This window comes from Fundulus heteroclitus, chromosome 1, assembly GCF_011125445.2.
Source record: "Fundulus heteroclitus isolate FHET01 chromosome 1, MU-UCD_Fhet_4.1, whole genome shotgun sequence".
NCBI lineage: Eukaryota > Metazoa > Chordata > Actinopteri > Cyprinodontiformes > Fundulidae > Fundulus > Fundulus heteroclitus.
This window is the reverse complement of record NC_046361.1, coordinates 41,771,108-41,796,707: the sequence shown is the minus strand read 5'-3', so window position 1 is coordinate 41,796,707 and position 25,600 is coordinate 41,771,108. Positions and strand designations below refer to the sequence as shown.

Sequence of the window (25,600 nt, the reverse complement as noted above, 5' to 3'; positions counted from 1 at the left end):
ATTGTGGCAATTATTGCTCAGGTTTGTTTTTCTATGGACGTCCAGAGATCAGACGCATGAAGCTCCACCAGCTACAGGTAAGAAGGGGCAAAGATCTGGGCCAGTACCTGGCAACCACACGGTAAGATATCTGTGAACGATGCTCTGAGCTGAGCAGGGTTTTTGGGGGACGGATCTCAAGCATCTGAGCAATCTGTGTTGGGTAACTAGAAAGTTGTTCCTTGGAATGATATTCTGTGCCGGATTTCTTATCAAATCACAATTTATTTATTTTTTGGCCAATTAACTTTGTCTCTATTAGCCTTTGATGAGTTCTGACTTACCAAACCGGATGGTTCAGATTGATTGTAGTTGGATTTTTCTCCCTGGGCTGCGGAAGAGCAGCTGGGATTGTTCTCCCCTGCTGGGGATCATTGTTCTGGATGATCATAGCTGAACCCTTAACGGACCTGGGCCTTTGTGAGGTTTCGCTCAGAGCTAACAGGAAGAGCCTGTCTTTGGATCAGACGGTGGTGACTGACAGCAGCGGACTGGGACACAGTTGACTGTCACTCTCCACCCGGGTGCCGTGCGTCAGCAGCTCCTCCACCGTCGTCCAATCGTCGAGCAGCTTGCTGTTCCTCAGCCGGTTCTGCTTCAGGTGGCTCAGCTCCAGCACCATCTGAGACGACGCCGCCCCCTGGCATCCGCCAACGTGCTCCTCCATCCCGCCTCGCCTTTCTCGATGCTGCCGTGACAACGCCATGTGGCGCCTCCTCTCGGTCCGACTCCAGTACCTCCCCGCCCACCGACCGTCCTCCCATTCGTCCTCGCCACCTCTCGACCCGTCCCCTCGCATTTCTTCATCTGTTGTGACCTCGCTGCGCTCCCTGGCCAATCGGTAAGCCCGGGCTCTGAGCAGCTGGTTCCTAACCGACTTCTGATTGGATAGCCTGGAGCGGGGAGACGTGGGAGATCGGGGGCTACGCTCTGGGGCTCCCAGTGTGCTGTAGAAGGGGCCGCAGGAGGTTTTGGGTTTTTCCATGTGACTCCAGAGAGTCTGGAAGCCCCGCCAGTCTGAGACGCCGCTGACTCCGCTGGACGCAGATCCGGGGCTTTTGGAGAGGGAGTCCTCCTCTCTGCTCCGGTTGGCGCTGTGATGGTTGATCAGGCTGACTCTGTCTAGGCTGACGGGATCGTTGGGATGACAGTTACTGGGATAGCTGGCCCTGCTCCTCGGTCCCATTGTGCTGCCGCTCGCACCGGGGTGGCTGTTCTGGTGAGTGTTTCTCAAAGCGGTCGGGTCGGTCATGTTGGGGTGACTCGCCCTGCGAGGCCGCTGGCCTTCACTCAGATCTGTTATTGTTCGACTCCTCCCTGGAGCCTCCATCTTTCCGCTTCCGCCCTGCTGTTGCTGCTCCAGCCACAGCGCCCTCCGCTGGCAGGGCTCCGTACGACTACCTGCACACAACAAACAACCAAGACGTTTGGTGAGTAGAGCTAGCTAGCGCTTGTTTAGCTTAAGTCTAACCCCTAGATTCCACATCCTCCGTCCGTCAAAGACCGCCTCGGTGAGTCTGTAAAAAGCAACACCTACGACATCCACTACTCTGTCTAGGTCCGCACCGAAGTGCCTTTGAGCCCCAGGAGAGCATGTGGGAGAGGTCCGATTTCATGCAATCATCGTCAGTACAAGTAACAAGCAAATCTGTTTGGGGAGGATTACCACGATTCAAACTGAATGTTATTTGGTGCAAAAACAGTGGTTTGTCTCCGGTATTTAAATTAAACAGATAACTTTATTGTGAACATATACATCTTTTTTCTAATTTATAGTTATCGTTCTCTATTTATACGACTTAACTTACGACTTAAAATGCTCAAATAAAAAATTAATTAAACTAAATCCAGTTACTACTCTGTTTTAATCAGTTCCAATCAATGTAACGGCAGGACTTTGTTTTCACTGTTTAACAACTTTTTTTAACCACTGAATGCACCCCCCCCCCCACGCTTGTTTTCTACAGATTCCTGTATTTGTACAACGCAGTTTTCCAATGAGAAAATCCACAGGATTCACCAATGCTCGTCTCTTAACATGTCAAATTCTGTTTTTTCCCTCATTTCCAATATTTAAACTTCAAAGCATATTCAGAATCTCTCAATCATCTGTAAATCTAAATCAGCAGCTCTGGTCAATCCTGCCTTCAAGCTCTCCTCCCAGTCATATTTAATTCCTCACCGCTGGGATTGCTCCTATTTTCTTTAAATCTGCCTCAGATCCCAACAACTACAATAATCTTTGCTCTATTTCTAATTTACCCTTTATCTCCTCTCTTTTGCCTCCCAACTTCATCCTCATTTAACTGATAATAACCTTTATGAACATTTCCAGTCTGGCACCAACGATCTCCTGATGGCAGCTGACCCAGGTGTACTTTCTATTCTCATTCCTCTGGATCTGATTGCAGCCTTTCATAAAATTTCTCACTCCATCTTTCTCCACAGATCATCCCCAACTAGCATCACCCCCCCCCCCCCCCTTCTGGACTGGTTCCATTCTTACCTCACTGGCTGCTCTCAGCTCTTTAAACTAAAGTCCTTTACTTCCCATCCATCCTGTCCCAGGGCTCTTTCCTGGGACCCTACTTTTCATTATTTACATTCTTCCTATCTGCAGTATCTTCCATTTTCACAGTTATGCAGATGACACCCAGCTCTATCTTTCATGTGAGCCAAGTTCTAAACTCCCACCCTCTCCCGTCACCTCCTGACCGTCTGAGATAAAGTCCTGGTTAACTTCCAAGTCCCTGAAACTGAACAGTGATAAAACTGAGATCCACTAATTTTCCAAAGCTGACAGTTTCCCCCGTTCACTAGATGGTTCTGTAGTCTCTCCCTCCCCTCAGGTTAGGAACCTGGGTGTCTCACATCAATGACATCACCCGGTCTGCAGATCTTCACCAACATTAATCGTCCCTCCCTTTCCCCTCACTCTGCAGCAGTTCTCAGTCCAGAGCCTCATCACTTCCCGCATCGACTCTTTGGTCTTCCTCTAAAACTTCTCCATGAGCTTCAAGTGGTTCAGAACCCAGCTGCTCATATTATCACCAAATCCTCCTCATTTCATCACATCCGCCCAGTCCTGCAGCCGCTCCACCGGCTCCTGGTTAGAGTCAGAATAGAATAAAAAATCCTTCTGGACACATTGAAGTCCATCCAGAACCTCGCTCCCCCCCAACAGTTCTGGTCTCCTTCACATCTCCACTCCCTCCTGCATCCTTAGATCCTCCTCCTCCACCCCTTCACTGTTCCTCCTCCCCCCCTCAGCACCGTGGGGAGCAGAACTTTCTCCTGCTCTGCTCCCATGTGAACATGGTGGAGGCCTCAAATTCAAAATGAGGGAATATTTGCAAAACAACAATGAAGTTGATCAGTTTGAACATTATATGTGTTATTTGTAGTGTATTTAACTAAATGTTGGTTGAAAAGTATTTGCGAATCATTGTATTCTGTCTGTCTTTGCGTTTTAAACATCGTCCCAACTTCATTGGAATTGGGGCAGAACTGAATCAAGAGGTTGAATTGTCTTCTCGGCCTGTCACTGGCCTCTACTGCAGCTGGTTAACAGAAACAAATAAAAGAAAGGGCTAAAATAGTCCGCCCTGGTTGGAGACGTTTATGCATTCGTCTTTTCAGCTCTACTTACCCATGGAGGGCGACGGGGGTGAATGGTGGCGAGGTAACGTGGGACTTCTCTCAGCTCTGTGGAAATGAACCACTGTGGTCGTGCTGTTTCCCACAGAGCACCGGGAAGCCTGCGGTGGTCCAGCGTGGGTCACCGGCGTCGTTTCGGGGATGGACTCCAAATCCCAGCGTGCTCTCTGCTCTCGAGGGGAGTGGCCTGAGCGGAAGTGGTGAGTCTGCCGGTGAGCGTGGCCGCTGGGGATCTTGTGCAGCCGTCTGTGCTCCCCGGTGCTGACGCTGTGGAAGCCGGAGTCGCTGGGTTCGGACGATATCAGCGACTCCGAGGACGAGGAGGAACCTTGGGAGGACGCGGTGTGACCCGGCAGCGACGACATGGCATCTGTCTCAGCTTCTGAGAGCGCCACCCTGTGGTGGGGGCTGTCGGGCCCGCATCCCAACCCGCTGTCAAGCTCACTGAGGGGTAGGTAGCTGAGAGGACGGTCAGGCCTCCAGGGAGGACGATAGTCCGACTGAAAAGAAAATAATAAAAGGAGACAGTCGGATAAAACAACTGAGACGGTTGTAGCAGGGGATCAAACTAGCAACCCACCGACCGCAGGACGAACTCCCTAACTCCTGCACCACTGTCAGCCCGACCAATCGGCACAGATGCTAAACCGCTGAGCCTTCATCTGCAAACAAACGCTGCAACTCTGTATCTTTTGTAGGTTGTGCAGTTCATCAGCAGATTTCCACCTGTAATAAACACCAGTGTCTGAATGTGGACCACTGAGGGAAGTGCTGGGCTGCAGCGCACCCAGAGATACAAAGGTTGCTGGTACAACTTCCCCAGCTCCTGATGTGCATGGACAGGGTCAGATATCTGGTGAAGACTCCAGCAGCTCCAGGGTGTCTCTAACCCTGTTGAAGGCTGCAGAACCAAAACACGGTGGTGCTGTGGGAAATAATGAAAACTGATCCCTCACTTATTAAATAAAAGGAAACTCCATCAAGTTACAGCATGCTATCGAGGAGCAGAGCAGAGATAATCACACCCCTGGCTAGGCTGCAGCCTGCCCCCCCTTCCAGTGTTGTATAGTAACAAAGTATAAATACTTCACTACTGTACTTAAGTATATTTTGGAGTACTTTATACTTTCCTCGAGTATTATTTTTTTTGATAACTTTCACTTTTACTTCACTATATTTTCGAACTTAATTGCATACTTTTACTCCAATACATTTTCAATGTTTGGTTTAGTTACTCGTTACTACAAAAGAGAGAGAGAGAGAGAGAATTTGTATAGCACTGACCTTACTTGAAGAAGAAAAACTGAAAGCTTACAAAAAGGTTGTATTTTCTGTCTAAACTTGGTCTAAATGTCTCCTGAACTTGGTTGCTTATATTATTTTTGACCTTCAAAGTTTACCAAAATGTAAAAAATGTCATTCAAACTGCATTTGCTTTGTTTTACTTTTTACTTATACTTTTCATTACATTACTTGAGTACATCTATTTTTACAGTAATTTTCATACTTAAGTACAAGACATTTCAGATACTTTAAGACTTTAACTCAAGTAACACTTCAGTCAGTGACTTGGACTTTTACCAAAGTCATATTTTGGAGAGGTACTTATACTTTTACTTGACTCTGAGATTTCAGTACTTTATACAACACTCTTCTGCTCCCAGCCTGGTCTCCTCCGGATCTAAGGCCTCAGATATAGCCTCCTATATTCTAAATCCAAACATCCACAGTCCCATACAGAACACACAAGCGTTGACCTTGACGGACCCGGTGGGGGTGGGTGGGTGTGGGGGGGGTGGGGGGGGGGGGGGTGCTAACTCCCTGGGTGCAGCTGCTCACGTGTTCTGGAGGACATAACCCAGAGGTGTAATGTTTCCATTCACAGCAAATAAAGCCTCCACTTCTGCAGCGGACCCAGAAACACTAGAAATGGTTCTGTTCCACTGACTTTAAGTATCTGCAGCGTGGAAACGATGCTGTACCAGAGGCACAAAAGTCACAGAGCTGCAGTAGAAGATGGATCTGGTGTACCTGTCTGGGGAAAGTCTGAGGCTTGCCTTCCTCTGCGCTGTAGCAGCCAATCAGACAACTCTCCGAGTTCGGCTGGTAGGGCATCATCTCTGGCCCCTGGAAGACAAACGCAGGTCAGAATGGCAGAAAGGAAGCCCCCCCCCCTGCACCCCCCCCCCCCCCCTCGGGTTCATTAAGGCTAAAATCACCTGGTAGTCCAGCCTGTCCAGGTGGTCCAAGCTGTAGGAGACGCTGGGCAGGTAGCTGTTACCTGGGTGCTGGTCGTTGGACGCTGTGGGCAGGTAGCCATTGGGCGGATACACGTCAGGTGACATCATCATGTGGCTGTTGGTCGGGTATGGGTCAGGTGACACGGTCATGTGACCATAGTAGCTCCTGTATGGAGGAAAACGGCATTTACCGCCAGCATAAGGCTGAGTTATGGAGCCATAAGCGTTTAAATGTGTAGAACCTGATCTCGTTCTGCTTTGACAGTAGAACCACCTTCAGCTCGTTAATATTTATGAGACACTCAGAGCACGGAGCTCAGCTTTAAGGCGAAACTAAACCTGCTGCTGTACCAGAAATTACAGGAGTCGTCATAAAATCACATTTCCTCTCATCTGATCACCTCATTCATTACTTTTGAAGTTTTCACCTCTGCAGAACTTTGGAGACATTTGGAGCCAAAGCCATCTTCCTAACAACGAACCAAACTGCAGATCAATCTGACTCTGTCTACACTCTCTGCTTCGTCTCCGTCAGCAGGAGCCAGCCTCCAGCTGAACCCAGACCAGTCCCTCCATTTTCCAAATGGAAAACCTTTAACTCATGCTGCTGTTTCTTTGCATCGCTGCAGAGTTGCTCCCTCTTGGGGATTGCTGTGGACACTCTGGCAGGTTCTGGGAACCTTGTCTCCTCTGTGCATAAAGGCAGCGATGCCATGAATTCAACCATTTGAGTGCAGGGTCCCGCCTCAGGCTAGAGGACTGGACTTGGTTGTCTCGTGAGGACAGATTGGGCCGGTTCTGCAGGACTGGACCATGTGTAGCTTCAGAACCTACCCCGCACCGTAGACGTCTCCCTGGCCGTCCTCCCCCTCCATCAGACCCATCGCTCTCAGCGCCTCCCAGTGTCTTTCTGATGGGACGCTGCACTCCATCGCGCAGTGGGACCGCCTCCTCCTGTGGCCACGCCCCCTCTTACTGTCCACCTGCACTGTTATTGGCTGGCCATACTCGTCCACAAAATGGAGCTCCTCGCGGTGGCGGTGGCCGGAAGGTTCGTGAGTCTTAGCCTGAGAAAAGGGGACAATATAAACAGGATAAAATTTCTATCTGGACATCTAAATACGTAACTTTGAGTCGTCTTGTTTCTGAAAAGTGTCATAAACTCGCGGACTTCCTGTTTGCGGTAAGGCGTATTCTGTCACTTCCTGTTGTTGCTGTGTGAACGACGGAGCTTTGCTCCAGGCTCTCTCGCTTTTTATCTTTAAACCTCTTTGCTGTAACATCTGTTTCCAAACATAAGCACTTTTAAAACATTGTCTGTGGCTGCTCATCACGTTTGGGAACTCCTCGTGTTTCACACGGTTTGTTCTTTGGCGTGATAACAGGGCGTTAGCCTAGCTTTAGCCTAGCGTTAGCCTAGCGCTAGCCAAGCCTTAGCCTCATAATGGCTTCTCCGTGTCTGACTAAGTCTCCTATCTGCTGCTGTCTGTGTCAGATGTTCAGTTATTCCTCTGCCTCCTTTAGTGATGATGGTACATGTAATAAATGTAGTGTTTTTGTAGCTTTGGAGGCGAGGGTGTCAGAATTGGAGACCCGGCTCCGTGCTGTTGAAAAACCAGCTGATAGCCGCTCTTTTGCTAGCGCGGAGCCGCATAGAGTAACTTCACGTAGCGAACCTAAAGCAGTAGCACCCGAGCAGCCTGGTAACCAGGCTGGCTGGGTGACAGTTCGTAGGAAGCATAGCTCTAGATTACAGACCCCAGATCACCACCAACCCATCTGCGTTTCTAATAAATTTTCCCCTCTGAGCGACAATCTCGCCGAGGAGCCGACCTTAATCATTGGCAGCTCCATAATGAGAAATGTGGGACTAAAGAAACCAGGGACCATAGTTAAATGCCTACCAGGGGCCAGAACAGGCGACATAGAATCCTACCTAAAACTACTGGCTAAGGATAAGCGTAAATACCGCAAAATTGTTATTCACGCTGGCGGTAATGACACCCGGTCACGCCGATCAGAGGTCACCAAAGTTGGTGTTGCTTCGGTTTGTGAGTTTGCTAAAGCAATGTCGGACTCCGTAATTTTCTCTGGTCCCCTGCCTGATCTGACCAGTGATGACATGTTTAGCCGCATGTCATCATTCAACCGCTGGTTGTCTAGGTGGTGTCCAGAAAACGACGTGGGCTACATTGATAACTGGAGAACTTTCTGGGGAAAACCTGGTCTGATCCGGAGAGACGGCATCCATCCTACTTTGGATGGTGCTGCTCTTCTTTCTAGAAATCTGGCCGGATATATTAGTTCTCCTAAACGCTGACAACCCAGGGTCCAGACCAGGAAGCAGAGCCGTAGTTTAACACACCTCTCTGCAGCTTCTGTACTGTTACCCACCCATTATCCTATTGAGACGGTGTCTTTCCCACGGCCAAAACTTAACAGATCAAAAACTGATCTAAAAGGAACAAATCATAAAAACCTAATAAAAATCAATATGGTTCACCTTGAACCTAAAAATAAAATAATAAAATGTGGTCTATTAAATATAAGGTCTCTCCCTCCAAAGACTTTGTTAGTTAATGAATTAATTTCTGACAATCAGATTGATTTGTTTTGTCTCACAGAAACCTGGCTACAAGAGGACTACGTTAGTATAAATGAGTCAACCCCCTCCAGTTATTCAAATTTCCACATTCCCAGATCTGTGGGAAGAGGAGGAGGAGTGGCAACTATCTTTCAGTCTGATTTATTAACTAGTCCCAGGCCAACTAATAATTACAGTTCTTTTGAACATTTAACCCTCAGTTTCCCTCATCCAAACTGCAAAGCAATAAAACCTCTTCTGTTTGTTGTTTTGTATCGTCCACCAGGCCCTTACACTCAGTTTTTGGATGAGTTGTCAGATTTCTTATCTGATTTGGTGTTAAATACTGATAAGGTTATTATAGTGGGTGATTTTAACATCCATGTTGACACTGAATGTGATAACCTTAGTGTAGCCTTTAAAACTATCCTAGATTCAATTGGTTTTGCTCAAAATGTGCATGAACCGACGCACTCTCGGCTCCATACTTTAGACCTTGTGCTGACATATGGCATTGATTGTGAAGAATTAACAGTATTTCCTCACAACCCTGTCCTGTCTGATCATTTTTTAATAACATTTGAGTTTAATCTAACTGAATTCTCCACCCCCAAAAGAGGGTTCCATTATAGTAGATTTTTATCGGATAATGCTGTATCAAAACTTAAAGAGTCTGTCCCCTTCTTAATATCCTCAGTATTGCAGAAATGCCCTGTAGATGGCAGCATTGCTGTTTCTTCCCATTCACAAATCGATACCTTTGCTAACAATGTGACTTCCTCATTGCGTTCTGCATTAGACAATGTAGCTCCCTTGAAAAAGAAGGTGATTATTCACAGGAAGCTGGCTCCTTGGTTTAATTCAGAGCTGCGTTCCTTGAAGCGCAATGTTAGGATATTGGAGAGAAAATGGCGCTCTACACACCAAGAGGAATCCTACTTAATCTGGAGGGACAGACTATTGTTGTATAACAAGACCCTCCGCAGAGTTAGAGCAGCATATTTTTCATCATTAATTGAAGAGAATAAAAATAATCCTAGATTTCTCTTTAGTACAGTTGCCAAACTTACCCAGAGCCACAGCTCTGTTGATCCATCCATTCCCTTAGCTCTCAGTAGTAATGATTTTATGGGATTCTTCATAAATAAAATTGATGCCATTAAAAATAAAATAATTGGCATCCTCCCAAACATGATTACCTCGTCCTCAGTAAGTGAGGCAGCATTGGAGGAATCCTTAGAACCTGCGCAGTGTCTGAACTGTTTAGAAGCAGTAGAGCTTTCTGAGCTATCTAAAATTTTAGCTTCATCTAAACCTTCTACCTGTATGTTAGACCCAATCCCAACCAAGTTGTTTAAGGACATATTCCCTTTGATCAGTGGCACTATTTTAGACATGATTAATCTATCCTTAGTAAATGGATATGTACCACAGGTTTTGAAAGTAGCTGTTATTAAACCTTTACTTAAGAAACCTTCTCTTGATCAAGATGAGTTAGTAAATTACAGACCTATATCTAATCTTCTTTTCTTATCTAAAATTCTTGAGAAAGTAGTTGCTAATCAACTTTGTGAACATTTACAAAGTAATGACCTACTTGAGGAGTTTCAGTCAGGCTTCAGAGCTCATCATAGCACTGAAACAGCTCTGGTGCAGGTCACTAATGATATTCTCATGGCCTCAGATAATGGACTTGTGTCTATACTTGTCCTGTTAGATCTCAGTGCTGCATTTGATACAGTTGATCACAATATTCTCATACAAAGACTTGAACATACTGTAGGGATTAAGGGAAAAGCATTAGGCTGGTTTAAATCTTATCTGTCGGACAGATTCCAATTTGTTCATGTTAATAATAAATCTTCCTCAAACTCTAGGGTCACTTGTGGAGTACCACAGGGTTCAGTCCTTGGACCAATTCTCTTTACTATATATATGCTTCCGATAGGCAAAATTATCAGACAGCATGGGATTAATTTCCACTGTTATGCTGATGATACTCAGCTATATTTATCCATAAATCCTGATGAATCCAATCAATTACTTCGACTGCAGTCATGTCTTGATGACATCAAAAGCTGGATGACTTTAAATTTCCTGCATCTAAATTCTGACAAGACCGAAGTTTTAATCTTTGGGCCAGAGTCCTCAAAAAATAAACTTCTTAACCAATCACTTAATCTGGGTGGCATTAAACTGGCCTCTGGTAATAAAGTAAAAAATCTTGGTGTTATTTTTGACCAAGACATGTCATTTAAATCCCATATTAAACAGGTTTCCAGAGTTTCCTTTTTTCACCTCAGGAATATCGCCAAAATTAGAAACATTCTGTCCAGGAGTGATGCTGAAAAACTGGTCCATGCATTTGTTACTTCAAGGCTGGACTATTGTAATTCTTTACTATCAGGAAGTCCACAAAATGCAGTTCAAAGCCTTCAGCTGATCCAAAATGCTGCAGCAAGAGTTCTGATGAAAATCAACAAGAGGGATCATATTTCTCCAATTTTAGCTTCCCTTCATTGGCTTCCTGTTAAATCAAGAATAGAATTTAAAATTCTTCTTCTAACGTATAAAGCCCTTCATAATCAAACTCCATCATATATCAGAGCTCTGATTACCCCGTATGTTCCTAACAGAGCACTTCGCTCTCAGACCGCAGGTCTGCTGGTGGTTCCTAGAGTCTCTAAAAGTAGAATGGGAGGCAGATCCTTTAGCTATCAGGCTCCTCTCCTGTGGAACCAACTCCCAGTTTTGGTCCGTGAGGCAGACACCCTGTCTACTTTTAAGACTAGGCTTAAAACTTTTCTTTTTGACAAAAATTATAACTAGTGACTCATGTTACTCTCAGCTACCTTTGTAGTTTTACTGCTGTAGGCTTAGGTTACTGGAGTATATCAGGATCTAATTTTCTCACTATATTGAGTTCTACTGTTCTTCAATTATGCATTATGTGTTGTCATTTCTGCTTTAACTTTCTGTTCTCTCTCTTTTCTCTTCATAGTAGGTACACCTGGTCTGGCGTTCTGTTAACTGTGACATCATCCAGAGAAGACGGCTCACCCGCTACTACCATCTAATGTAGAACAGATTACTAGATCAATGTGTGCTTCTGTGCTTTTTGTCTCTCTTGTTGTGTCTCTGTTCTGTCTTCTGTAACCCCAGTCGGTCGAGGCAGATGACCGTTCATACTGAGCCCGGTTCTGCCGGAGGTTTTTTTTTCCCGTTAATGGGTGGTTTTTCTTCCCACTGTCGCTTCATGCTTGCTCAGTATGAGGGATTGCAGCAAAGCCATGTACAATGCAGATGACTCTTCCTGTGGCTCTACGGTTCCCCAGGAGTGAATGCTGCTTGTCGGGACTTTGATGCAATCAACTGGTTTCCTTATATAGGACATTTTTGACCAATCTGTATAATCTGACCCAATCTGTATAATATGATTGAACTTGACTTTGTAAAGTGCCTTGAGATGACATGTTTCATGATTTGGCGCTATATAAATAAAATTGAATTGAATTGAATTGAATTGAATAAACAAACTTGCCTTGACTAAATGAGATTTCATCCTAATTAATGACGTTTAACGGGTAAAAACCGGAGATTATAGTCAAGTTGCTAATTTCCAGGTTGGTTTTAAAGACAAAATAAAACAATAACAAGAAAAAAGAGAAGCTGATGTAAAACTGCTCTGAAAATGGACCTGACCAGAACCCCGTAGAGAATCTATGGAGAATTGTTGAAAGGAAGATGAGAGAAAAAAATTGGTATTTATCAATGTAATCATACGTTCCAACATCTGTGTTCTGCATGTAACCCGACCCTCAGTGGGCAGCTTCAATTCAATTCAATTTTATTTATATAGCGCCAATTAACAAAGTCAGACTCCATCAGATCCTCCAGGTTGGTGAGAAAGTTTCCTCTCTAAGGAAACCCAGCAGGTTGCATCAAGTCTCTCCAAGCAGCATTCACTCCTCCTGAAAGAGCGTAGAGCCACAGTGGACAGTCGTCTGCATTGTTGATGGCTTTGCAGCAATCCCTCATACTGAGCATGCATGAAGCGACAGTGGAGAGGAAAACTCCCCTTTAACAGGGAGGAGAACCTCCAGCAGAACCAGAACCAGGCTCAGTGTGAACGCTCATCTGCCTCCACCCACTGGGGCTTAGAGAAGACAGAGCAGAGACACAGAAAGCACAGAAGCTCACATTCACCCAGGAGTACTTTCTATGTTAGAGAAGACAGAGCAGAGACACAGAAAGCTCAGAAGCTCACATTGACCCAGGAGTACTTTCTATGTTAGATGGTAATAGAGGATGATCTGCCTCCCCTGATGATGTCACAGCTAACAGAACGCCAGACCAGGTGTACCTTCTATTGAGAGAGTAATCTGGGGTCAGCGGTGTTGCTCAGGTACCAACTGGGTTCTCACAGCCTTCTAACCACTGGGCCACCACTCCCCCTGCTGACACCAGAACCAGCAAAGCAGAACACCTGAAGCCCGCTATCAGAGCAACCTGGGCTTCTAGAACACCTCAGCAGAACCACAGGCTGACCTCCATGCAGTAATTCATGGAACCCAGACCCGGTTCTGAGAGCACAGAATCTCTGTTTAAAATATAATTTTTACTGATCTCATGTTATTCTATGAGGCTGAATTTTGGGTTTTCATTTTCTGTGAGCCAGAATCCACCAGAACAAAGAGAAGGGTTGAAATATTTCACTCTGCGTAATAAATCTATATAAGACACGGATTTCCCTTTCTGAAACGATGGAGAAACGATAATGAGCTTTTGTTTTAGATGTATCTGTACATGAAAATGTAGAAAATCAGCTGTTGCTTTAAAGCCACCAGAAAGCTGCAAACGAAAATAAAATGTCCCACAGCTCAGTGAAATCCAAACGTTAATCAGTTGTTTGTGAGTTTGAATCTGTGAGCAGGAATAACAGCTGGGAGGAGGAGGACTGAAGCGGCAGCAGCTTATTTGTCCTCTTTAAGGCGGAGTCAGACACAATTAAGACTCCCAGGAGTTTCAGGAATCTCCTTCAAACCCCCAGAAGGTCGTCCTTGCTGAGCGAGGCTGTTCTGTCCAGATTTAGCTCTGACAGCCTCAGCAGGTTGGTTTTAATGTGAAGCTGCAGAAAAGCAGAGTGGGAGGTGAGCCCTCAGAACCGGGCCGGGCTTGGGTTCTGGTGCTGGACCTCTCTGGCATGCCTGACTGTAATTGGGTTATATAAAGGCCCGTGATTCACACTCCTTTTTATCTGGAAACAGATAAAAAATGAGTCATTCTGCATGAGCTGCACACAAGGAAAGAGAAAAATTACAGGTTTGTGTTCGAGCTAAAAAAATTACTCCTTTATGTTGGAAAAGAAATCTTGAATTTGGGGAAAACTCTGAATCTTTATGGTGAACTCGGATAACATTTTAGGCACACCACTACTTTATTTCTAAAGCGCTTTAAAACAACAGCAGCTGCAACAAAGTGCTGTACAGACAATAATCAGAGATTTAAAATGGACAAAACAAACACAAGATTACAATAGAAATATAAAAAGGAATTACAGCAAAAGTCTCAACATGTGTTAAAAGCCAAGGAATAAAAACGTGTCCGCCAACACGTATAAAATAATCCTAAAATGATGCACAGGGAACCAGTGAAGAGAAGCCAGGTCAGAGGCTCCTTTTTTAATGGCGTGTATATCTGACTGTCATCTGCATAAAAATGACAGGAGATCCCACGTTTCCTCAGTACTGAAGCAAAAGAAGAGGAAAAAGGAAGGGATGTTCAGAGGAGACGCAGCAGCTTCTGCAAACAGCATATCAGCTCCAACTCTTTTTAAAGCACGGAGGTGGGAGGCTGGTGATGTGGGCTGGTTTCTGCAGCCGCACAACCGTGAGCTGCTGCTCATGCTAACGTGTTTTATATGTGAATTATTAGAAATCTGCTTTAGATTTTTCTCTTTTGTGTCTGGAAAAGACAATAAAAAAGTCTTTGAGTTGATCAAACCAAAGTTTTTCCACATTTCACTCAGATGGATAATGTGTGTTTAGACTTAAAATATATGTTTATGATCAAAAATAACTCGGTGTATCAAGTAAATGAACCTCATCTGCTCAGCCTGTGTCCTCACATACTCCCTGTTCTTCATCGCTCACTGAGCTCCTGGTTTTTGACTCTTTGGACCTCGTTGGACTTTCGGTCTTTGTGTCAAAACCTCCAAACCTGCAGCACCCTCAGTGCAGAACCATCTACTGCTGGTGAGATGTCTCCAAGAGCTGATGAAAGCAGGACAGTGATCCAAGCACAGCAGCTCATCTACACCAGAACGGCTGGAGAAAAAGAAATGCCCACAATGGCCTAGTCAAAGTCCAGACCTCAGTCTGAAATGACCTTCAGAGAGCGCCCTGCTCTGCCAGTGTCAGTGAGCTGAAGCAACGTCCATCCTGTCCTGATGCTGTGGATCAGCCGCTCGTTTCACACAGTTTTCTGTCCCTTTATCTTGTTTTTCTGTGTTTAGCGTTTAGTTTTATTCACTGTTGGCCGCTCAGGTTGTGTAGTTTGCAGATCCAGCAGGAAAAGCCAAACAACCGAGACGTTTATTCCCGGGGGCAGGAGGCTCCGGCTCAGCTTCTCCAGAGCTGCTGTCCTGCAACCTTCAGATGTCCAAAGCAAGGTCTGACCTGGTGAGGAGGGTCCCCGCCGTTAACATGTACGGCAAACCTAAGATTCCTCCGTTAGGGTGAGTTTAGGTGCCATGCATCAGAGCAGACCTTCTGTCCTGCATGTTTTAGCCGTTTGCCTGCCTCCACAGTCCTGACCTACATACATGCTGCTTAACAGGCCTCTGCAGAGGAAGTCATGCTTTAGGTCTGTTCTCTTAAAGCTTTGAGTAAAAGGAGACTCCTGTTTGACCCATAAGCTAAACTTCTGTTATTCTAAATGCTTCTGCTACATATTTAACGTTAGTTACCCTGAATCTGCTTATTAACGGAACATTTTCAGAGATAGTCTCAGTTTTACGGGTCCGTGTTTTTGAAGAAGTGGATGGTGTCTCAGATTAAATTCAGGGGAAAGCGTGTGAAAGTGGAGCGCCGGGTTATAGCCGGGCGCCGGCAGCACACTCTCTGGGTCCGCCGGCTGGAGGCCTCGCTGTGGTGGTGGCTGCTTGTGCTGCAGGATGAGAAGCAGCTCCATGTAGGTCAGGCTGCAGTCCTCGGTAACCCGGGGACCCGGACTGGAGTCTTTTCAGACAGCACTCGGCCCCGGGGCCCACACACACACACTCACACACACACACTGATCCAGGGAACAAAGCAAAGGCACGCAGAGTGATGTGCTGCACCCTGGAGATGTGTGCCGCGCTCTGCTGCACTTTGACAGTAACACGCACTGATCTCTCCGCCTCTTGCTGTTGTTTGTGAAGCTTTGACTCGATTTTCACCGACTCTCCAAACTCTGACACTCTTCCTTCTCAGCACAAAATCTGATCCAAGGCGCAGGGAAGTGTGTCAGCGGCAGGAAAGTCGCCAGAATGTGGTGAAATGAAGCAAACACAGAATCTGGGGTGAATTCTGCAGCCGAGGCCTGAATTGAAACACCGCGAAGCCGCAAACGACACTTCTTACACAAGCAGAGCCGGCGGTGCATCTGAGCCAATTAGCAGCCAGTAACTGTGAGGTTTGGACTTGATGTCGCAGATTTAACATCAGCCAGGGAGACAGCGCTGGTGTCAGGATGATCTGGGCTTTGGGTTCTGCTGTTCTGTTCTTTCCGTTGTAGTTTAGGTTCTATCAGGAGTCTCTATATGTTTTCCTGTAGCTGGTCTGGTCCTTTCTTCTCTTCCTGTTTTCTTTCTTTCTTGTTTCTCCTGTTTCTGGGGTGTTTTAGGCCCGTCTGTTCAGTCATGTTCTCTAGTTTCTGGTACCTGTGTGTTTAGAGTCTGTTCTCTCTGTGGTTCTCTGCTCTCCTCCGTCTGCTGCCATAATTGGTTAACGAGGCTCCAGCCACCGGCCCTCAGGGTCCCTTCCTCCCTGGTTCATTCACCCTGTTTATCTAAAGTCTGCGGCCCCTTGGTTTTTGTTCTGGATCTCTGTCTCTGTTCCTGATCTTTGTCTCATGTTTTTTGATTTGGGATTTTTTAACTCTGTATTTATTTTGTTTATTCAGCTCTTTATTCTCTCAGCCACCTTTGGCCTCTGTCTGCCTATATTTGGGTCCTCCACACACTGCAGCGCGACGGACGGTCCAGTTCTCTTTGCTACCAATTAGCTGCTGCTTGGTAAAACGACCAGACATCCTGGGATAAATTAGCAGGTATGCTGATGATACTCAGCTATATTTACCTTCATATCCTGATGAACTAAGACACTCAATAAAACTACAGACATGTCTTCAAGACATTGAAACTTGGAAAACTTTTATTTTTCTGCTTTTAACTTCAGACGACACAGATTTTAGAGATGCCATTTTTTTTGTATATGGATCAAAACATGAGAAAAACAAACTGCTTGGTCTGTCCCTGACTCTGGATTTCATTACGTGCTTTTATACAGTAAACTTTTGTGACCAGGAAACATGCTTTAAGGTTCCTCTTCTGTGAATCCAGCTCCCAGTTTATGTTTAGGAATATCTCAACCTTTGAGCCCAGGTTTAGACCTTTGGTTTATATTTGCACCATTCAAATAAACAGTTTCAAAATCAAACTATAACAATATAAAAAACAAACGAAACAAACGAGTTCAAAGCTGCAAAACTTTCTGCATGAAAGAGACGACTTGGAAGTGAAAGCAAGTTGCATCTGTTGCCTAAACCTGATGAACCTGGAGGGAAATCAGGAGCTGCATGTTTAACTAACCTCCCAATCCAGACTAAAGCGTTCCTGATGAGCTTCTGCAGGTATGTGACAGAAAAAGGGATTATTATAACCTCCTGTTGCATAAGCCTTGAGATCAATGTGTTATCGTCCCACAGAGCAGCCACAGAGAGTACACCGCCCTCTGAATGCCAACCCACACGGGGGAACAGGAACACTGCTGTCTACAGACGTTCAGCAGGGAAGAGTCGACTGCAGGATTCTGCAGAGTTCTGCTGGGGTTGAAAGGTGCTAAAAGGAGCCTCTGATGCTGCAACGTTGAAACCAAGACGTGAGAAGGTTGGAAAGCTCAGAGCTGAGACAGAGACAGAAGGGCAGTGAGAGCTGAGAGACAGCCTGAGGAACGAAGGAGGAAAATGATGTGTGATTTGTGTAAAGTGGAGGCTGAGTCACCCTTTCTTTTGTACCGAGCACACAAAGAGTGTCGGCTTCAATGAAATGAACGGAAGAAGCCCTAAAATAATCCCAAGTGTGAATGTTTTCTTCATGTGCAGCAGATTCATGAGGGCCTGCAGCCAGAATCCTGACAGGAATCCCACGGTGAGATGTTCCTACAGCCACTGGGTGCAGGGAGCCCTGCGCTCTGCATGCACCGCCACCCATTTATGTCAGAAACACATGAAACGGCCGACTGTGCCGTTCTCACTGCAGACTCTGCTCTGTCAGTCCTCTGGGTTTGTTACACCTGCAGCCGCCACCAGATTCTGGTTAAAAACAAGAAACGGGGAGAGAATCGCAGAAATACAGCGATGCATGTGGAGCCTTTCTGTAAATCCCAAACACTGCGGTGGACGAGAGGTTCTCCCCGTCCCGTCACCTGGAGTCAGCTCTCTGAAGATTAATTAATCTTCAGATCACCAAACTGCCCTGATTTATTTATTGTTTTCATTTTATGTGACAGAGCAACATGAAGTAGTGTGTGTGTGTAGCCTAACTGCAGCTGTTCCTTAGAGGTTCTTCAGAGGTTCTTCAGAGATCAACCAGCATCATGGAGACCAGGGAACCCAGCAGACGGGTCAGGGAGGAGGTTCTGGTCCAGTTTGCAGCAGGGTTAGGTTCTACAGAACCTCCCAGAGTTCTGATCATCATGTGGACCTGGAGAGAGGATGGACCACCTGCAGACCTACCAGGACATGGACGTCCACCTGGACTGACAGGCTGGACCAGGAGAGCATTGATCAGAGAAGCAGGAGGACCATGGTGGCTCTGGAGGAGCTGCAGAGACCCACAGCTCAGGTGGAGGTTAACCAGGAGGACCATGGAGGCTCTGGAGGAGCTGCAGAGATCAGCTGCTCAGGTGGAGGTTAACCAGGAGGATCATGGTGGCTCTGGAGGAGCTGCAGAGACCCACAGCTCAGGTGGGAGATTATTGGTTGTAGAATAATGCTCAGATGAGCTTAAGTTTAAAATTTAAAACCTGGGCGTGACAGAAAATGAATGCTCTACGTCTATCTTATGAAACACGGTGGTGGCAGCATCATGCTGTGGGAAGCAGGTCAGAGCTGATGGAGCTAAATCCAGGACCATCATGCAGGAGACCTGAGCAGAAGAACCACCCTGAACACATAGCCAGATGCATTATGGGATGGAAGGAAATGCACCAGGAGACTCAGGAGGCGTTCAATAGAAACTGCTTTAATGTTTTATTGGTAAAGTTAGTTGGAAACCAGGAAACGTTTTTCTTCCACCTCACAGTTCTGGGGTGTGAAAAGTTTCCTGAGGCTCTGCATGCGATACATGTGCAGTAAATTCTGCTCTGACGTATACATCCACCCGGGTTCAGTTCCCACAGATGAACAGATGCTCCAGCTGTTTGCAGGAACAAAGACGGTCCATGAAACAAAGCCGATGAGATGAAACTGAAATATTTGGCTTCCAGCTGTCCGATCAAACAGAAAAGTGAGAATCCCCGTTTCCAGCCTTAAATCAGTGATAGATGCTGTTCTGTGTGGAACGTCCTGTGGTGGACCTCAGCATCCATCAGATCCAGTTAGAACCTCCTTCCTGTTGGTCTCTGCTTACGTCCCAAACGTCTGCTGTGCTCCACACCGCCAACCTCTCCAGGATAAAACAACAATCTGGGTTTTATACAAGCCGAAAACACTCACCATGCCATGAATTATCAGAAGGAAAACCAGCGTTGTTCTGTCCTCACAGTGATTACATGATGTCCAGCTGTGCCACAAGAGCAGAACAATCAGCAAAAAGGTGTTTTCCACCACAAACTCCCCCTGATCTGCAGGAGTCAAGCTGGAGCTGCAGCTTTGTTGGAGCCCAAACAGTCAAAGATCAGAAAATGAACTGCCAGCGTTTTATTCCTAGAGACAGCTTAAGTTTCTCAGAGTTCAGACAATCACAATCAAGTAAAATCTGAAAACCACAGATCAGAAGCATTTTACCTAAAAATCTGTTCTTCTGCAGGCGATACATTCAGTCTGAAACGTTCTCACTCATTTCTTTTTACCTGACTGTTTTATCGTCACATTTTAAACACTTTTGATCCTCTACGAAAAGAATATTTAAGAAATTTCTGCCTTATGCTTCAGCGCTGCAGTAAAAAAAACAAACATCATTGTCTGTCAGTCAACAAACTGTGGGAGGAAGCTGGAGAACCCAGAGAGAACCCACACATTCACACGGAGAACATGCAGAAAGAGCCCAGGCTGGGATTTAGGACCTGCTTGTGCTAACCCATCAATAATAATAATAATAATAATAATAATAATAATAATAATAATAATAATAATAATAATAATAATAATAATAATAATAATAATAATAATAACAACAGTAATAATAATAATAATAATAATAATGTACATAAGGGATTATTTACTTTAAAATAGTTGTCCTATAACACTTTTTAACAGACAGCCTGCAGCCAATCAGAATATTCACCCAGACTACGGGTAAATCAGCTTTTTGGACCCAAACTGAAGCTAATTTTCTGTTTTATCTCCAGATCACGATGGTTTGAATTGATTGTTACTCTCCTGTCAGTTTATTTCTTCGATACAGTTAAAACCACGATAACTGAATATGTTTTCCATAAAATACAAGATTAACGGTAATCATTGTGAGCCAATAAATTATAAACTGCAAAATAAAAAAACAGAAGAAGCAAACAGCTCAAATGAATAGAAAAGAAAATGAAACGGACAAATAAGCTTTATGAGTTTTAAGCCATGCGACTGTCGTCTATTTTTCCTAAACTCTCTGTTATTGTTGTATTGATGTGCTCTTTGTCCCTGAATGATTTTGTTTCTGGTTATTATTCAGTTCCCACATCATAATAGCTGCTGTTGTCTCTAGAAAGGAGGAGCCTGATAGTTTGTGTTCCTGCAGATGGAGCAAACAACCATCAGACTTTAAACCCAGACTCTCTGTCAGAGACAAGCAGACGGCTGCTGCCGATGTGAGTTTGCTCCTTCTGCAACGTTTCTTCATCTCCACCTCGATAAAAAGCACCAAACAGAAAGTTTAGGTAGGAATAGATTCATCTAAGTTCATCACTTCACAGTTCTTCCTCTAACAGGAAGACCTGGACTAAACCAAACCATCGGATCATAACAAAGCTGTCAGAGAGGAGAATATTTAAAATGAAGCCTTAAACTGAGACCATGTGAGAATTTAAGAGATGATTCTAAGTTTGTTTCTGGAAAGAAGTAAAAAATATCTGTTTCCTGCTCGAGGACGAAGGAGAACATCTCACTGCTGTGGCTGCATCTATTGGAGCTCAGTTAGTTTTACTAAAGCAGCAGTTTATCAAAGGGCAAAAGCTGCTCTCTGCAGGTCGTCTTACTGCAGGATTTACCGCGTCATTATGAGGAGAAGCCCAGCGGCTCACATTAAGGCTCCTAAAAGGAAATATGTCCAGATGAATCCCTGTTTCTGAGATTAATTTAGTATTTATGTTGGTAGTTATTCTTCATCTGTTAGATTTGGTTCCTGTCTTAGTCAGCTCGTGGTCGTTATGATTTTAGCAGTTCTGTTAGATCTTTACTTTCTGCCCGTCCGTAGTTTAGGTTATTCTTCACGTTTCCTTCAGACTCAGTTCTCCCTCTGCTCCTGGCAGCTCACTGCCTCCTTTCCTTCTGCTTAACTGCCTTTTACTCCTCTCACCTGTGTTAATTTGCTCCACCTGCTGCTCCTCCCGGCTCCTCTCCTGTATATTCAGTCAGTTCAGCCGTACCAGCTGTCAGGTCCTCCCTCATCCTCCCTCATCCTGGCCTCGTTCTCTCCGTCTTCCTGGTTCCTGTCATCCTCGCCGTCTGTAGGCCTTATTGTTTATTTAAATAAACCACTATGACAACCTCAGAACAATCCCTGATGTTTTTCTGCTGGAGGTTCTCCTCCCTGTTAAAGGGGAGTTTTCCTCTCCACTGTCGCTTCATGCATGCTCAGTATGAGGGATTGCTGCAAAGCCATCAACAATGCAGACGACTGTCCACTGTTGCTCTACGCTCTTTCAGGAGGAGTGAATGCTGCTTGGAGAGACTTGATGCAACCTGCTGGGTTTCCTTAGAGAGGAAACTTTCTCACCAACCTGGAGGATCTGATGGAAGCTGACATGCCAGGAATTGGCGCTAAATAAATAAAATTTCATTGATTTGCGTATTAGCAGCCGTAAGCAGTTTAAAGAAATAATCAGCACTGAATCTGAAACCAGAATATCTGCAAAATAAAAATCAGCGGTGACTCTTTTAGCTCTTATGTGAGGAAATGGATTCAAGTCAAAAAGATTTGCTGCAGTTTGAAATGTGAAATGAGCCGTCTTTCCTCTGAGTGCTTTCTGACGTGATCAGCATCGACGGGAACCGGACCCACAAGCCCAGAGAGGCAGTTCTCTGCTATAAACAGCCCGTCTGACTGGATCTCTGCCATCATTCCTAATGCTCGACGTTTTTCCTGTTGCTGAATGAAACGCTGCTTTGAAAATGTCAAAACAAACAGTCTGATCCCAGCTTGGGGCCGTAGGATTTGTGCCCCACTATGTCTACTGAGAGCGTACTGGGCATGCTCACTGAGATTACTGATGTTCATTATTTAAACAAACGTTGGTGTTTAAACGATCCTGTCCACTGATTACTGCGAGCATAGAGCTCCACAGAGACCCACAGGTCCCACCTGAGCTGCTGGTCTCTGCAGCTCCTCCAGAGCCACCATGGTCCTCCTGCTTCTCTGATCAATGCTCTCCTGGTCCAGCCTGTCAGTCCAGGTGGACGTCCATGTCCTGGTAGGTCTGCAGGTGGTCCATCCTCTCTCCAGGTCCACATGATGATCAGAACTCTGGGAGGTTCTGTAGAACCCGATCTGCAGTAAACTGGACCAGAACCTCCTCCCTGACCTGTCTGCTGGGTTCCCTGGTCTCCATGATGCAGGATGTTCTCTGATGTTCTCAGAGGAACAGAAACAGACTCAGACCACACTAAACTCTGCACACTTTTAAAATTACGCAACATTTTACTATTTTCTGTCTCATAAATTCCCAATAAAACAGTTTCTGCTCCTCCTCTGAGGCGGTTCTGAGACGCAGCAGAACCTGCAGACCTGGAAGCAGGATGGAAGGAGACTCTTCATAAATGAAAATATTTGCAAAGGTTTTCTCCCACCATGTGGGACCCTTAAGGCTGGTCAGAAGTGTATAAAAAATAAATTATTTTAGTGATTTTTTTTAGCCCATTTTTCAGTCTTTGGTGAAGGAGATCAACGAGGAACCAGAATTATTTTTGATAAGAACTAAAATCTGGAACAGCGTGGCGTGAAGGAAGGCTCTGCTCTCCTTTCTGCTTCCTCAGCGTCTCCACAGACACAAACACAGACGCAAGACCCTTTAGCCTTCAGTCTGAGCGTCTCATCCATCCATCCATCCATCCATCCATCCATCCATCCATCCATCCATCCATCCATCCATCCATCCATCCATCCATCCATCCATCCATCCATCCATCCATCCACACCTGCTGCAGCCCACTCACCTTGGTCCGAGTGAGGCGACAACCCATCCTGGCTTCTCCTGGTGGAGGTGCGTCGGCGGCAGATGCAGGAGGAGACGTGAGGCTGGGAGGAGAGGGAGGAGAGGGAGGAGAGGACGAAGCTGCAGCAGCGGAGACGAGGAGAGAGACGACAGCGAGAGTTTGCTGAGCGCCGTCCGCCCACCAGCTCACATCTCCCAACTCTGCTGACCCACAATCCTCAGCTGATCAGCTGTCCTTCTGCGCCCCCCCGGGGGACTCCAGCTCCCATGATGCTGTGGGGTAAACAGCAGCTGCAGTAGCTCCAGTTGGTGGGCTGCAGGTCCATCTCGTTAAATAAAGCCTGTCTGACCTGAGGAAGCAGCGTGAGCAGAGAAACTGCTGATGAACTGACAGAAAGAGAGAGAGAGAGAGAGAGAGAGAGAGAGAGGGGGGGGGGGGGTGGAGGTGTGGGAACCAGCTGTCCTCCTCTGACTCTGTCTTCCTCTTCTTTACCCTGCTGTGTCTCTGCATCTCTGCTCCCAGCAGCCAATGGCAGCGTCTGGATGGTGAAGGAGGATAGGCAGAGGCTCTGATTGGCTGAGAGGAGAGCTGAGTCCATTCAGGCTTTTGCTCTCCTTTATTCCTCTGTCATCACTTTGTTTTTGCTGTGCATGCTTTTCCCCTCCCTGTCTGCCTGCAGCCTGCAGGATGCATGCACCCCCCCCCCCACTGCATGCAGGATGCAGTCGTCTCCCTCTCCACCTGCAGGATGCAGATCAGGCGTGTGTGTGTTTTGTACTCCAGGTTCCTGTAACCTTCCTTATTTATCCTCTCATCCATGAAGCCAGGCTAATATTCGTCCGCATGCAGCAGCCGGAGCACGACTCCTCGCTTTGTGTTGAGGCGCCATCTACCGATCATGTGACCTCACAGTTTAGCAGACGGGTAAAATCCCATTAGCTGATGTTGATGATGAAGCTGCTTCTCTGATGACGATAACAATAACTGGCCTTTCAGCCTTTTCACAGCTTTTATTGTCCTTGTTTGGTGAGTTCAGAGGATTTATTCTAGAACAAAAAACACATCAGAAATGAAGTTGACTTAATTAAATCTGTGTCAATAAAGAAATCTGTTTGTCCAGTGTCTAAATTTCGGGACCGCCTTTCTTTTTATTTTATTTTGGCCTATTTATTGTGATATTATAATATATTATTATGTCTTTTTGCTGTTTGGCTCCATTCTGTTCTGTTTTCCTCTCACTTTACAGTAATTTGTCTTTTAATCAGGAAACATTTAGCTTATTTTAGAAGTTTTTATTTATTTTTCTCGCAGGATTTTTTTTTTACTGAAGAAATCTAAAGACACCAAAATCCGCCTGAATGTTTAGACACAAAATGAAATGTTAGGAAGACGGTTCAGTTCAGGTAGGAGCTGCAGATAAAGCATCCAGTAAATGTTGCTCCAAACTGAGCTTGCAGGGCTTTTAGTGATGAATATTTCAGCCAGAAATCTCTCCTGTTCACCTCCTGCAGCTCTAAGCCTGGAAGTCTGAAGCCTGAATCCCTCCTGCTGAACCGTCCTGCTGAAAAGTAAGTTCATCTTCTTCATATTTAGGTCTAAATTAAAACAAAAACCATTAAGCCTTTCAGCCGATCACTGCTGGAGATAAACACAGACTCTAAGGATAATCAGGTCCAGATCCACAAACCTCACTAATAAAACAATAACCGTTATTTTTATCAAACATTATCCTCATTTCTTTTTTATGCAATCAGGACTCACCCAGACACATCTGCTGAGACAGGACACTGATACATGATGGATATATTTTAGTAATAAATAGATGATTAGGTTTATAAATATGGAGACTCAGTCCTTCGTTTTTGGGGCCGTTATTGCTCTGTAGCAGGAAAAAATAAGCATTAAAATCCAGGACTGTAACTTTTTACACCAGGGGTCACCAACCCTTTTGAAACTGAGACCTTTGAACAAGAAGAGTTCACCTTAACTTTATGTAAAATAAACAAATTTTTCTTACTTTGTTATGAATATTTTTAAAAATAGTGTGATGAAACAAGAAGAGTACCAGAATAAAATAAAGTTTTAGATGCAGCTCTCTGGTGGATGGTGCTGTTTTTAGGAAAGGCTCGTGGGCCCCACATGACGTCCTCGTGGGCTACTTGGTGCCCGCGGGCCACATGTTGGTGACCGCTGCTTTACGTGATCCCTCTTTAAACAAAGCGTAACAATTATG

The 25,600-nt window shown here is 45.4% G+C and overlaps 1 protein-coding gene across 1 annotated transcript; it reads right to left on the bottom strand.

Moving 5' to 3' along the window:
* Positions 1–437: 437 nt before the first annotated feature.
* Positions 438–23,733, bottom strand: LOC118556493. The gene is made up of 6 exons (XM_036143344.1): positions 23,368–23,733; positions 6,771–7,003; positions 5,916–6,102; positions 5,728–5,823; positions 3,689–4,196; positions 438–1,440 (listed from the first exon to the last, which is right to left on the bottom strand). The coding sequence occupies exons 1-6, from the start codon at positions 23,392–23,394 to the stop codon at positions 503–505; spliced, it is 1,989 nt and encodes a 662-aa protein (XP_035999237.1). The 5' UTR covers positions 23,395–23,733; the 3' UTR covers positions 438–502.
* Positions 23,734–25,600: the final 1,867 nt, after the last annotated feature.